This window comes from Pyrus communis, chromosome 5, assembly GCF_963583255.1.
Source record: "Pyrus communis chromosome 5, drPyrComm1.1, whole genome shotgun sequence".
Lineage (NCBI taxonomy): Eukaryota > Viridiplantae > Streptophyta > Magnoliopsida > Rosales > Rosaceae > Pyrus > Pyrus communis.
Window position 1 is genome coordinate 7,222,001 of NC_084807.1, and position 15,235 is coordinate 7,237,235.

Genomic DNA, 15,235 nt, shown 5'->3' on the forward strand with positions numbered 1-15,235 from the left:
CATTAGACGATGATGATATTCCCATGGCAGGCTGTTGGAGCCAATTTCACGCTACGTGATAAGCCGATTTTATAGTGAAACGACCTTTCGGCTCAAAATGCCAAATCATTATATCATTACTATTTAACTGTGATAAAAAGGGCTGACTGTTTCATTACTATTTCACTAGTGAAGTAAATTGGTCGACCAAAAACAAAAGTCAAGTAAATTGGTAAGACCCTAAAATCTTGTTTGAATTATATGTTGATTAATGAAGTGCCTATAGAAGTGTTTTTAGGGGTGTGTTTGGGTGGGACTTTTAAATTTCCAAGTCATATGCAAATCTTTCTCATATGCCTTTTGTAATGCTCATGTGGTGTACTTTTTATCACTCCTATTTAACTTTTTGTGATCCATTCTTTCTTCACTATGCCTAAATCAAGTTTCTCACAAACATACCCTTAAGTCATTTTCTGAAAAACAATTGAACAAATGGAACCTCCAATGATTTTCAAGTTCTTAGGTAGCTTATTTTGACGGAAACTTTGAAGTATGATGTTTTGAGTTTGGTGAAAAAATGTTGCGAATCGAGCTTACTACAAGACTCGAATTAGGCTCAAGAGATTGAATTTAGGCCTAAAAAGTTTTTTGATGGTAGATGATGAAATTTGGGGCTTTCATTATGGTTATCTTCTCCAAATTCATATTTCTTCCATTTGAAAATTTCGGTGGCAATCGATAGTGGTTGGTTGTGGTTGTTTTTACTTGAAATACATTTAAAATGTTATCCTCAACCTTACATTGCTTCTTTTAGATAAATTGATAACATTGAAATGAACTGCCAGGTAATGTGTAGTTTGAAGTCGAATTTTGAATGCTTGATTGTTTTTGTTCCTACCTTTATTGAGTGCAAGTGCAATATTAACTCTATGTAAATAAGAGTCAATGTGACTATGTAATTGAGTGAGAAACATTATGTAATCGAGAGAAAATAACATTATGTTACTGAGTGACAATGATAAGTAATTGAAGCCCATGTGTCTAATTTCTTTCTTTGTGTTAGATTATGTGTGTTCATTTCTTAGTATTAGTGTACTCTTCAATATGTACACGTGTATAAAAGATTTTTTTGTAAAATTTATTTGTCAAATATAGTTTAATAAAAATGACACAAAAATAACGCTCATGATGATTGAACCTTGCAAATTGGAGAACTATGATAAAAACACCACGAGGAAAGATTGTGCTATACTTTGGTGATATTGCAATCATCAACAAAGAAGCCATGTCATGCGTCATCTTCAAAAAATGTCTAACTTTCTTCTCCTAATTATTTGTCAAGTGCACAAAAATAAATAAATAAACACAAGACTCTCTTTGACAATGTGAGAACAACTGCAAAAGATGAAGACTTTCTTCAAAAGAGCGAAAAAAAGTCACAACTAGAAGAGACATAGAAATAAAGAGAAGGAAAAAATCAAGAGGGATTGTCGTTGACTCTAAGATAAAACAGGATTGTTCTTGACCCTAAGGTGAAAGGTAGGGTCGACAAAAGCTTTATTCTTAGTTTTTCTCTCCATGAACTAGGGCTATGTTGTACAATTGTAACCATGTTAATTTCTCAATACAATGTAGTAGACCCATCTAATAATATTTTCTTATCAACATTTTTTCAAAGAAATATCAACAAAATAAATTTACATAAATGTTATTCACAATTTAGAAAAGACATAATTCACTCATTTTGTACAATTTAATTTATTAGAATGAAAAAATGTGTATATGATAACTTTTTTTGAGCGTGAATAATAACTCCTTAAATACAATGTACAAAGGCTAGTCTTTTGTCACTAACCTTTCTCTATATAAACCTACTCGATATGGTATTGTAGATGTGAAATTTTATAACTTTTGTGTGCTTTCTTGTCTCATTTTTACGGTAAGATTAGGGTTATCAACTTTCGTCTTATTACTTATTTCACATTTATAGAGGGAACGCCGCAACAGTCCTTCCCCTTCTCGCTCATGGGGGAACTCCATCATCTCAGATCTAAACTTTTTAGCTAATTTGGAGATACGAGAACCTCCCAATCAGGCTAACTAGTTTTGTGAAGTCATTTATGCATCGTGAAATTTAACGAAGAGAAAAGAGAAACAAGAGTCCCACCAAAGGATTTCAGCAGGTAAATATTTTTTTATTTTTTATTTTTATTTTTTATTTTTTTTTTCTGAAATACGTAAAAGCTAACCATAAAATCAATCTCACCAATTGCTTCCATTACAAAATAAAGAGACAAGCAAAACTCAAATTGAAAAAAAAAAAAATTGTAGTAGGTGTTAATTTTAATTCTTGAAGGGAAGAAAATTTGATATACATTTTACAATATTTTGTGAAATAACTCTTCTATATTTTTATTTTTTGTTTGTGTGATGAATGGATATCAATTTGAATGATTTTGTTTTGATTGATGTATTTGGGTGCCATGCATTTGCATTCTTATACGAATTTCTTTTAGGAAAATTAGTGATTATTCTAAAATGGATTTTTTTTTAAATGTTTGCACTTTCATGTTATTTGTTATTGTTAAAAATTTAAATTGTTTACTATATTCTTTAATCTGAATTTAGATACAGATTTGTTATTAAGCTTTGTGAATTTAGAGACAGATATTTTTTTATTATTAAATTAGGTTAATCTTTCAAAGTCTTAATTTAGATAAAATAAAGATTAACCAAAGTTTTTTTTTATTTTTTTATAGTGGAGATTATATCTTTTTAACGACTTCACCTAAACCTTAGTTAACATTTTGTGGCAATAAATCAAGAAAATCTTGTATATTGTCAACCACTGCTCACAAATCTCTCTTCATATATAAGTGAATGATTAAATGTGAGAAATAACTAGATAATTTTAATGATATTTTTCACATGTAAGTGCAAAGTCTTAGATTTGAACTCTTGATGATGAGTTCGACAATAATTTTTCGACCCTTAGTGTTAGACTATTATTATATCATTATTAAAAAATTGTAAGAAATGAGTTGCACAATGATTTTTGTTTTTACAATTACTCATTGTTTTTCTTGTTAAGAGTTGTAAATCGGGTAGTGATATTTCTTTTTATTTTACAAGTGTAAAGTTTTAGATTCGACTTAGGTTGTGTACCAAATTATGATGATTGACTATTGTGTGTCTTAAAACCAAATCATGCTCTGTTTAATGTAAAGTAGCATTGTACTAAATAAAAAGTTGTAATGCTAATACCTTTTTCTTTTGTATTTTTTTTCTTTTACGGTAATCGATATCATTAGTAAGTTAGATCGTTAGTTGAAGAGAATAGTCGAAAAAAAAAAGTTAGTTTATCGCACTAACTAAAACAGTCAAAGTCACTCAAATTGAGAGCCCAACTGGCAACAACATATGCAACCAGAGTGGCAGTTTCATCATGCAGAGAACTGGTAGTGAAACTGACCAAATAATCCCCTGCTTCTCGCACCACGTGCAACCTCACACCCAACCAATCACACATCATTCTCTACCCCAAAACACCGTTCTAAAATTCACACAATTCCACGCTTGCCCCTTCAGTTTCTTAAATATTGTTGCACAAAATTTACAAAACCATAAAAAAGTCAAATTATTTTATTTATTTTATTTTATAATTTATTTTTTCTGACTGTTTGTGTGTTGAGGGCTTCCAGTCTCAGCCGAGAACGCGAGAGAGAGAGAGAGAGAGAGATCTGATGGATCAAAATTCCTTGACAATCTTAAGATTGAGAGATTAGGGTTTTGAATTGCAGTTGTGGAATTTGAATTAGGGTTGGAGAATTTGGGGATTAAGAGAGCAGAAAAGGAAAATAAACTTGTTTTTTCTTTTTGGGAAAATTTCTAGGGCTTTTTCCAGCTAGGGTTTGTGCTGGAATTTTTAGGGTTTGATGGTGTGCCTGCCTAGCTGTTGTATAAAAGGGATTGATTGAATTGGGGCCGTTTTTCTTTTGTGGGGGTGTGTCTGGTGTAATGTGAGTGGAAGTGTTTGCGGGTTCTAGGGTTTCCAATGGGGAGCACAGGTGAGTCTGATCGAAAACGGCGTCACTTTAACTCCTTATCGCCCATGGCTGCTACTGCTAAGAAGCAGCCCATTTTGCCCATTTCTGAGGACAAAAAGGTGTGGTCTTTTGTGCTTGTATTTGCTCATATGTTTTGTTCTTAGTTTGAATTGGAGGTTTCGTATTCGGATTATTGGTATTTGTTGTTTTGTTGATTGAGTTTGCCCGATGATTGGAACAAAATTCGTGCTCTTATCGTTGTTGAAGGATTTATAGTACACCATTGAACTTATCAATTGATCTTAGTTTGAGGAAATTTTACTACTTTATCCAATTGAATTATTTTAGTATACGGCCAGGTTGGCACTTTACCGCTTAATTTTTGCAGTTTTTCAGTCTCTGGTTTTTGCCCCAGCTATTTGTGGTGATTTTATTCATTTCAGTTGTACCTAGAGTTTACGCAGCTATGTATGGAAACTGTAGATAGCGAGTCATGTTGCTCTTATTGGCACAATCTCAGGGATGAAATCCACTTACGTTAAGAATAGATCAATTGGGCTAGTGTCAAACAGAATAGCCAGACTCTGTGTGAAAGACAAGTTTGACTAGTGCCATTTGAGGATTTTTTTCCCTTTCGTTTCTTCTCTGTATTGTATGAATCCTTATAAAGGTTTTCTTGGTTTTTACTGATATCTGAATTGGGTGCATCTTTATTTTGTTAAGGGTATGATTAATTGATTTTAATGGTTAATGAAATGTGTGTTGACTCGAACACTATTTCGATTATTAAATAGGTTGGCTTGATATAAAATCATCAAACATGGATTAGGGTAGATTATATGACTCAATACAAATATGATAACATTTCCTCCTTTAAAGATGATGCATGCACTCCAGATGTTCTAACTTTTGTTTTCTTTGTGAATTATCATTTCTAAGGTAATGTGGTTGGGCTATGATATATGATAGGGTGGGAGATAGAAGAAAATAAGTGAGAAGTTATTTAGCCCTGATTTGAATGCTTGATGAATAAATGAATAGAACAATCTAAATTTCAAGCATTTCTTTGAAATTACAATGAAACATGAATGTCAAATTCGCTTCAAATCTGTCCTCTTTTGGGGAAGAGTTAACAAATGGACCAAATGCTCTTGTCAATCAGCTATTCAAGTGATGTAAGATTTATGCATATCTTCCTTTCACTTCCCTCTTGAAAGCTGATAGACATTTTTACTGGCATACATACGATCAGCTAGCTGAAATACATAAATACATGTAATCTTCGTGTTTTTTGAACTTATGTTGTATATTTTGTCTTGTAGCTTAACATTACTGTCATGCAAGTTCAAAATCAAAATCTATCGCGGAAGTTAGAGACTCAGAAGATGGAGCACTCTATTCTTGAGAATAAATTTTCTCAAATGAAGGACAAACAAAAGGCATATGATTCCATATTAACAGTGGTCAATAAGTCTTGGGAAGAGGTAGGACACTCTGTGGTGTGATTGTTCTCTATTTCCTTCTTATCTGTTATGATTCTGTTGTCCTTGGTGTTATGGTTATGGTACTCTATATTGATTGTGGGAAATTGACAATATGTTTTTAACAATAGATGGTTAATGACTTGGAATCTTGTTCCATCCGTACAAGAGAATCGAACAGTCAGAAAGATGCTAAAGACATTTCCATCATGGAAGGTGAGGATCAAACTTGTGTTCAATGTAGTCATGATGAAAAAGCTTAGTTAATTCTGGTTTTAGCTTTCTGAAGTTTGTGTGTGTATATTGTATATTAAACTTGGTAGTCGGTGTAAAAGTCCTGAGTTGGTTAACTAATGGTTTTTTATTTTATTATGATTGTTTGTCAGATGGCGCTCCATCTGCATTGCAGGATGCTTTTCTTAACCGTCTTGCACAAGCAGATGCAACTGAAAGTTCATGTACATATAAAAGTTCTAATCAGATGGAAGAAGATAAAGGTGCTACTGGTGAAAAGACTAAGAATATTGTATGTAATGTTGTAGCTGCAATTGACAACCAGTGGCGTGTGAAGGATGCATTGTATGATGCACTTGTGAAAGAGCTTCCAGAAGATGGTGAGAGTTTAGATTAGATGTCTTTCAAATGTGTTATGATCTAGTTCCTTTGAAACTTATTCCTCATAAATTCTGTATACTGCTCCTTTTGATAGGCACAAGTAGGCAGAAGACATCGACTGACTTTAAAAATGAAGTTAAGAACTTGAGATTGGCCTTTATCGATATGTTTTTGAAGCACAGAACATTGGCAAGGGAACTGCAGAGCCACCGTGACTTGGATGCAAAGAATAAAGCTGAGCTTAAACGTTTGAAAGGTAAAATTTTACACCTATTGTGTTATACAGCTTTTTACCAACCTGTGAGATAATTTGCCAAATACTTTCTTAACATTTCTCCTTGTTTGCTCCATCTTTCTTTATATATATATACTTACATTTAATTTTTGTATCTTTTTTGGGGTTGAGAAGGGCAGAGCGGGTCAGGGTGGAGAGCGTTGTTGGGGTGGGGGGGGGGGGGGGAGGATTTCGCATTGATTATTAATGTTGTCCTTCGTGGGTAGTCTGTCTCTCCAGGATGTAAGAGTCTAATAATCCACCTTGGTTGGTATCTTCTCCTCCCCACAATGAGAGTTTCTGTTGAGAGTATCGTGTTTAAGAATGGGAAAAATAGAACAATCTCTGGAAATTGAAAAACAAGTAACCAAGATAAATAACACCAAGAATTTATGTAGTTCGGCAATATGTGCCTACGTCCACGGGACAGCAACAACAATCTTTCACTATATCAATAATGAGTACAACCAATAATCTTGCCAAATCTCTAGAACTAGGACTCGACAAAAAACCTGAAAGAACAAGAACAAGAAATACACTATCTCTTTTCTTTTCTCTCGCACACACTTTACAATATTCTCTCACTCTAATCCCTTGAGTGGTATACAATTTATTGTTTTGCTCCCTTACATTCAAAACTAGTACAATAGCCCCTTTATATAGACATAATAAAGGTGTTCTTCAATAAGGATTATTAATCCTAATTGGAGTCTAGTTATAAATCCTACTCCAATTGAGAAACTAACTCCAATTGGGTAAACAACTCCAATTGGGTAAACAACTCCAATTGGGAAAACAACTCCAATTGGGAAAACAATTTAATCCTCTAAGACTATAATTCCTTGTAGATTTAGGATAACTTATCATGGGCTGGAAAAACCTAACAGTTTCTTTCTCTATGAGCTTTCTAGATTGTTATTTTCTTAAGGTGCAGAATTCTCCATTTTTTCTTGCACTTATTTCTTTTCACTTTGTATTAATGCACTGCTGTTTCCCACAAACAAAATGTTGCTTAATCACCTGCCCTTCATAAAGTAGAAAGGAAGAATCTTTGGATGGTGGCAGCTTTTCATGGTTTGATAGGTCTTTGAATGTTCTGAAAGTTGGTTATGCGTTCGTTGTGTTTTGAAGGGGAATTAAAAACTGTAGTTGGTGAATTAGAAGACAGTGATTGTCAACTAAAACAGACAGTTACTACCGCAAAAGGCACAGTTTCCCCAGTTCTAAATGTTGGGAACAAGCATGTTGATAGGGTAAGAGATAAGCAAAAAGATCTGCAAGATATGGAGTCTACTCTCAAGGATCTAATGGTATTGTGATGGATTTTCTCTTCTTGAATTTTTTGACTGACTTCTGAAAACTTATACTGGATGGGGTAAGCTTATCAATTGATTTAAGCTCTGCAGGACCAAGCTTCATCTCGACTAATGGACATCAAAGGCCTTCATGAAGAAAGGCTAAAAATATTACAGCAGTTATCTAGTTTGCAGGTTCTTTTACTGTGCTACTATTGTCGTTTTCTATGTCAATGCAAGTCCAACTTTACTTTTAATTTCTTGCACTTTTTTTAGTTCATATTCAGTCGTTTTACTAAAATTGGGATATTTTATTGACAGAACGTGCTTAAGAATGTGATGTGTATTTCTTCTTCCCAAGCCTATCTCTTGGTGAGAGATCAAATAGAAAAATCAAAGTCAGAAGTTTTTGAGTGCCAGGCCTTATTTGAGAAACTACAGGTTGTAACTGGTCGGTAGTTTCAGTTATGCCTTTTAACTGTAATTTTTTTGAAAGTTTAGTGTTGTAATGCTGATTTTTTCTTTTGCCATGGAATAGGCTGAGAAGGATAATCTTGTGTGGAGGGAGAGGGAGCTTAATGTCAAGAGTGACATTGCTGATGTTTTTCGAAGATCTTCTGCAGTTGTTGAATCTAGAATTTCTGATCTAGGTGCAGAAATACAGAAACAGATTGGGGAAAGAAAAATGATTGAAGCCAAGCTCAAAGAGGCATCAAGAGAACCAGGTTAGAGGATATCTGATGCTTTTCTTTTGAACTGTGGAATTCTTGCATTTGTTCACAGTATACATGCTGAAATTATGTTCTCTATTTCAGGAAGAAAAGAAATCATTAAAGAATTTAAAGCTTTGGTTTCATCATTTCCTGAGAAAATGGGCACCATGCAAGCTCAATTACGTAAATACAAAGAGGCTGCTTCTGATTTTCATTCTTTGAAGGCTGATGTGCAGTCTCTATCCAGCATCCTTGATAGGAAGGTGGGTATTTCTATTATGCAGTGAAAGTCTTGGTTGCATTGAAATAGGTTAACCTTTGCCTTTATAAACAGGTGAAAGAGTGTGAGACTTTATCTGCCAGATCCAAAGATCAAGACGCTGAGATACAAAAGTTGAATGTTGTGGTATGTGTTTCTTGATCTTGTGACTGAATTTATGTTAAGGCTATCATGAGGTGGAAGACTTGAATTTGTGAGCTTGTCTTATTTGACCTAGGATTTTTGTTAAGTTTGTTTGTGTACAAGGAGCACTTTTATGTAGCCTTTATTATTGGGATAAAATTCAAAGAGTCATCTCTAAGCAATTGTGTTGGACTATCTCTATTTTCTTTTTGAATGCATGAATATTATTTTATGTTTTGACTGTTATGTTTGGTGGAAGTGATTGCATTTCCATTTGATATGTTGGATATGCTAAAAGCTTCACTAATATTAGTTTAATATATCTAGATTGGTCTGCTATTCCGAATAATTATTTTTGTTTGGATTGGTGGACTTTCTTTGTTTTTAATTGGCATGCCCACGGCAGACTTCTTGTCTGTCTTGTTTTGTAGTTTTCTTGTTTTAAATTAATAAAAGTCCTGATGATAGAAATACGTACCTTCCACTTGTATTGAGACTTTGAGAGCAAGTAGTTTTGAAAGTTGAAGTGAATCAATTGGCGTCAATCCTCATCAGATTTGTTGGTTCTTTTATGTTATTTCTATTAGAAAGATGGAGATTGGTTCTTCAATATATGAATGGCGGCACATGTTTGGAAAACCCACCTTGTAATCCCAAAGAGAAAAGTTTAGCAACTAGGAAAGGCAGCATATTCGGTGGCCACTCTTTGAGTGAAAGGGTAGCAACTATAAGGAACTATTTCGATTGAAAGTTCTCCTAGAAAAGTGATGTATATATGTATACACGTTTGGGAAAAAAAAATGTATATACTGGATTTTAATTTCCTGCTCCCCATTGAGTAGGAAATCCATGCTCACAGAGTGTGAGGATCAAAATCCAAAGACTAATAGTTGAAACTATGGTTTTATATTGAATGGCCTATGGAAGATGATGAGAACACATAATATAGCTGTCTGGTTTGCTTGTTGGGTTCCTAATGTGTGGTTTTAAATGAAATAAAAATAAAAGATGAGGTGCTTAGCATTTATTATAGTACAGGGATACGATCCTTCCGTTCTGAACATTTTATAAACTTCGTTTCCTTTGCACGCATGCATATGTACATTTTAGATAGCCACACCCATCGAGTTGCATCTGTTCGTATAGTATTAGATATCAGTGGCTCTCAGATTCGTATAGTATTAGATATCAGTGGCTCTCAGATTATAAATTTGCTTTGTACTTTTTTGCCCTTATGTGATTTGTTTTGCTTCATCAAGTTTTCATTTCTCTCATTTATTTGGTGTAGGTCCAAGATTTAAAGGAAAGCGAGTCAGAGTTAAATCTGATTTTGGAAATGTATAGACGTGAGTTGACTGATTCAAGGTAAAGTGCCTGTACTAGTTTTTGGTTATTTAGTTATTCACTACTTCCATTTTACATATTGTGCAAAGAATGACACTTGAACCATCTACTTAGACTTTTTGAAATGTGCTTTGTATTTTCTGAAATAAAATCGTTTCTGTTTTATTAACTAAATCAATGCAAATTTTGTAAAGGGTGCAGCTGGGTTTCCATATCTGATTCAAGTGAATTTTTGAGATCTCATGTTCCAGTTCACTTGCATAGTGATGGCTTTTGTTCAACAGTGTTATAACACAACTGTAATAAATGAGTTCCATAAAATTAATGTGATTATACAATAACGGCTGATTTTCTTGTCATGTGTTGGTTTCGTTGTGCAAATGTAACATGTGTTTGATGTGTGGATTTTTTCTGTTTGCAGGGATGTATTGGAAGCTAGAGATTCAGAATGCAAGGCATGGGCTCATGTTGAAAGTTTGAAGTCCTCTCTTGACGAACGCAACTTGGAATTACGGGTTAAGAGAGCAAACGAAGCTGAGGCTATTTCTCAACAAAGGCTAGCTGCTGCTGAAGCTGAGATTGCTGACTTGAGGCAGAAATTTGAAGCTTCCAAAAGGTTACACTTTTTCTGACTAGTTTTTTAATTGCATGATAGGAAACAGATGGTATGAAATGAGTAGAGACACATTGAATCAGTGTTCTACCTAAAAGATGTATCAAATAATACAAATGCAGTGGAAAAAACATAACACCCTCCAATCAAGAGACAATCTTAAACTGCAACACATGCAGGCCAAAGAACATCAAAGAAATCTAGGAAATTGTTCACATTCAACAAGAAAGGGCACTCTTTAGAGTCATTAGAAACCGAGACCCAAAACAATTTTTTCATTGTCCAAATTTATCCTTAAAATCCTGATATTTCTTTCTTGACAAACCATCCGGAACATTACCATTACACCAGAGTCCCATAAAACTCTTTACTTTTTTTCCCTCCATTAAAAGAACAATAGTTCTCTTCTTTATGAATAGCTGTGGACATGCATGATTAATTACCCAACTTCAAGCAATGGAGCAATGGGCTAATTACCCAACTTCAAACAAAAAATGGGTAGTGCTATCCATACACCCATTTTTACTTCTCACACACCCCTCTCAATTTTCGGCTGTCGGATTAAATGAATTGAGGAAGATCCATGGCCAAAAATTAACAAGGGTGTATGGGAGGTAAAAATGGGTGTGTGAATAGCACTATCCAAAAAATTTGCTGAATGTCGTGTTTTGGTTCGAGAGAAATGCTAGGATTAGTAGGATGTTTAAAGGGTTTTTTAGAAACTAAGAAAACATAAGCCTTGGGTCTTCTTGTTGGGTTTTAACTGGTTGCATGGATGAAGCATTCCACTCTTTCCCTTCATTTTCGATTTGGACTAACAAAATATGATTGAGCTCTCGTTCTTCGTCTTAGTTACTTTTTATTGAATCCCTCTAATTTATTTATTTATTACTTGTGGAATCTCAATGAGCTAAAAGCCTAAAATAAGGAGTTGGTATGTATATGGTTCACTTTGAACCGTTGTACTTATTTGAAGCATTGGAATAGTTGTCCATAGTTCAATTCATCCTTCATCTCAAAAAATGATTGATTGTGGCAACTCACTCATGGGATTAACAACTTTGTGCACACTTGTGTGAGTTTCCTACTTTATATGGGCTTAAAACGAGATCAAAACACAATGGAATTATAGATTACATTTAGTTTGTAATGGTAACTAGTACACTGTTGTTTGGCTGTTCCTAGTTCATTATTGCGTAGAGGAAATTTGATTTTTCCTTCTCTCGGCATTTCAGGGATATTTTGAGACTTTCTGATGTTCTGAAATCCAAAAATGAAGAAAATGAGGCATACTTATCTGAAATTGAGGTTAGTGCTCTTCAGCATATGCGGATGAGAGTTTTCCTTTGTCATCGGATAGTTCTGACATTTTATTTTGATTTTTCTTAAGACAATTGGACAGGCATATGATGATATGCAAACGCAAAACCAACATCTACTGCAGCAAATTACCGAGAGAGATGACTATAACATTAAGGTGATTGACTTGCCATTTTCTTTTGTCTGAAGGTTAAATTTTATATGCTGTAATACCGAAGGGGAACAAAAATACTCACAGGCATCAGTCCACATGTGGCATGCTAAAGTGTTGAATGATTATAAACATGTTCTAATATTAGGTTTTAATTTGTGGCTCTTGTTGCAGCTTGTTTTAGAGGGGGTAAGGGCAAGACAACAGCAGAATGCTGTACTCATGGACAATAGGAAAATGGAGAGGGAGATTCAACAAGGCCATCATTCTCTTAATTTCTATAACATGAAAGCCGCTCGAATCGAAGATCAGGTACTTTTGAATCTTCTGTAAAACGTTAAATTTGATTCATATAGAGTTAAGTTAAACTGATTGTTCGATTCTTTCTTTACAGTTGAAAATATGCAAGGATCATGTTCAGAAAGTAGCAGAAGATAAGTTGCAAAAACAAATTACGTTGGAAAATACTCAAAAGAGATTGTTAGAAGTCCGAAGGCAATCTCAGCAGTTACGGGAGGCTTTAGCCGCATCACAATCTAAAGTTGGAGAAAGTCGAAAGGGTCTGTCAGAGCTGCAGTTGGAACTAGAGAAGGAACGGTATGGTGGATGTTCTGCTCCCCCTCCTGCAAATGTTTTTATAGTGGTGGTGTCAACTCATACTTTGTTATTCAATAGGTTTGAAAAGAGAAGAAAAGAGGAGGAACTGGAAGTTTTAAAAAGAAAGGCTTCACGGCTTCGAGCAGAGACGGAGGCTTCATCAATTGTTGAAAAGCTTCAACAGGAACTTGGAGAATACAAGGAGATACTGAAGTGTGATGTCTGCCTTGACAGAACAAAACAGGTATTAGCTGAAATAACTTCTATTTATACTTTATTTCCAGTTCAGCAATTCTTAGATTTTAGATGGTTAAAAGTCTAAAATATCAACTTTTGGAGCTGAAAAGGTCCAAATATCAGATGCTATGCAAGTTAATATGCGGAGCAACTAGGAAAATGTGAACATCGGTCTGACTTTACATTGAAATTTAATAGAAAGTAAAGAATAAGGGCATCGAATGATATATGAAGCATCACAAATATGGATTTAATTTTAAGCGAAAACAACTTGTATGTGAAATGGAACGCATTATTTTCAAGAGAAATGCTAACAACCTTCTCACTTACCTTCTCCTCTCAACCTTCTCAATTCTACTCATGCCAAGTGTAATAAACTGACACCGAAAACTAAAATTGTAATTATATTTAAATCCCAATATTTTTCTTCCTTTCTTAATATAATTAAAGTTCTACTTTTTAAGTAATTAAAGTTTTAGTTTTGCATGCTAATGGAATACACGTGGCATGAGTAAAAGTGAGAAGGTTGAAATGAGAAGGTTGCTAGCTTTCCCCAATCAACAATTGTGGTTTTAAAGTCTTTTTGCTATTTGTTTATTTCCTCTTCCACCATCCTTATCTTTTCGGAATTGAAATGTTAAAGTTCAGATGCCAGTGGCCAGTCAATCATAGGAAAATTTATGTTACTATAATCATCATCGTTATTTTGGTGTCTCTGGTAGAGCACTTAGTTTCTTTTCTTTATCTGAATGCCCAGGTTGTCATTACAAAATGCTATCACTTGTTCTGCAACCCTTGTGTGAAAAAAGTACTTGAAACTCGACAGAGGAAGTGCCCGAGGTGTGCCGTGAGCTTCGGACCTAATGATGTAAAACCTGTATACATCTAAAAGGAGACGGATGAAACTTTCGTGAGATCAGCATCATGCATGTGAGGCAAGTGCAAACGATCCGAGACTTGAATTATGGGCTCTTGCAGCTTCAAATGTAATTGTTATCGTAGTGAAAATTAGAAAAGCTTTGTTTAGAAAAGTAGCTCTCCCTTCCCCTCATGGATCAGTACAAATAACCTTAGTTTTGCTGGTTCTGCTTCTAGGATGGTAATATAACTGAGTTTTTCAGTGAAGTATAAAACTCCGTTTGGTTTTGCCCTTTTTAACTGGTTGGAGCCCTAGAATCTCACCTTATCGTCAGATTTATCTGATCTTGTCATACCGATTGTATTCCCAGAGGCGGTTTTACCCGCGTGATCATAAAAGAACAAGATATTGTGTTGGGGACTGGTAGTCGGTGTTTATTTGTACCCGAGGGCTTTTGTTTCTGCTGAAAACAGATGAAGCTGTGTCCGAGCTATTGGCTGTACAGATTTTAGTTGATATTTAGGGAGTTGTCTAAAGTAGCCTTGTTTTTGCTGTTTAATTTGTCATTTGGTAAGAGCAGTTGGTATGTAAATGTTACTGAGATTGATTATTCATTTGGTTATAAATGCAAAGACGGTCTCGGTTTTGTTCATTTATTAGTTGTAAACTTCCTTTTTGTTCACCATTTGTTCTTTGTACGTTCGGTTTAAGCCTTCAGAGTTGTGAGCCTGTCAGCGTTCTTGCTTGCTTGGTTACAAGGAAAATTGAAAGGGTGCGGAAGGGACAGGTGAGGCGCGAGAGGAAACAGACCGGTTTGAAGGAGAAAATGACTCTGCACCTTCAATACCAAATTCATCCGAGTTTACCAGAGCACCCATTTGTATATCGATTCTCAAAAAAGAATAGCAGAAAAGTAGGAAGATTATATTCACACATCCTAAATTACTTATTCCAGACCTTTTTAATTTTTTAATATTTTTCTATCAAGCGTTAGTGGTGTGTAGAAAATATTAAAAAATTAAAAAGGTGTGTGAGAAGTAATTTGGGGTGTGTGAATATAATCTCTCGAAAAGTAACCTCAATTCTCTTTTTGAAAAGTGATTTTCATACATCTATGCTTCTCACACCTTTGTTAATCTTGATCGTTGATTTTGTTTGACTTATTCATTTTGGTAGCCAAAAATAAAGAGTGGTTTGAGAAGCTAAAAAGTGTGAAATCACTCTTCTTCTTATTCATGTCCTTAACTATGGGAAAACAGTATGTGAGTAACCAATTGGCCTTTAAGCTCTTCATCAAAATGTAGTGCT

The 15,235-nt window shown here is 34.6% G+C and overlaps 1 protein-coding gene across 1 annotated transcript; it reads left to right on the top strand.

The window, feature by feature from the left end:
• Window positions 1–3,650: 3,650 nt before the first annotated feature.
• On the top strand, window positions 3,651–14,579 carry LOC137734106 (E3 ubiquitin-protein ligase BRE1-like 1). The gene is made up of 19 exons (XM_068473390.1): window positions 3,651–4,144; window positions 5,348–5,509; window positions 5,638–5,722; window positions 5,893–6,120; window positions 6,216–6,377; window positions 7,527–7,705; window positions 7,802–7,885; window positions 8,012–8,131; window positions 8,229–8,415; window positions 8,506–8,666; window positions 8,738–8,809; window positions 10,095–10,171; window positions 10,572–10,766; window positions 11,999–12,071; window positions 12,154–12,240; window positions 12,409–12,546; window positions 12,629–12,831; window positions 12,910–13,075; window positions 13,826–14,579. Exons 1-19 carry the CDS (start codon window positions 4,034–4,036, stop codon window positions 13,955–13,957), a joined length of 2,622 nt encoding a protein of 873 aa, XP_068329491.1. The 5' UTR covers window positions 3,651–4,033; the 3' UTR covers window positions 13,958–14,579.
• Window positions 14,580–15,235: the final 656 nt, after the last annotated feature.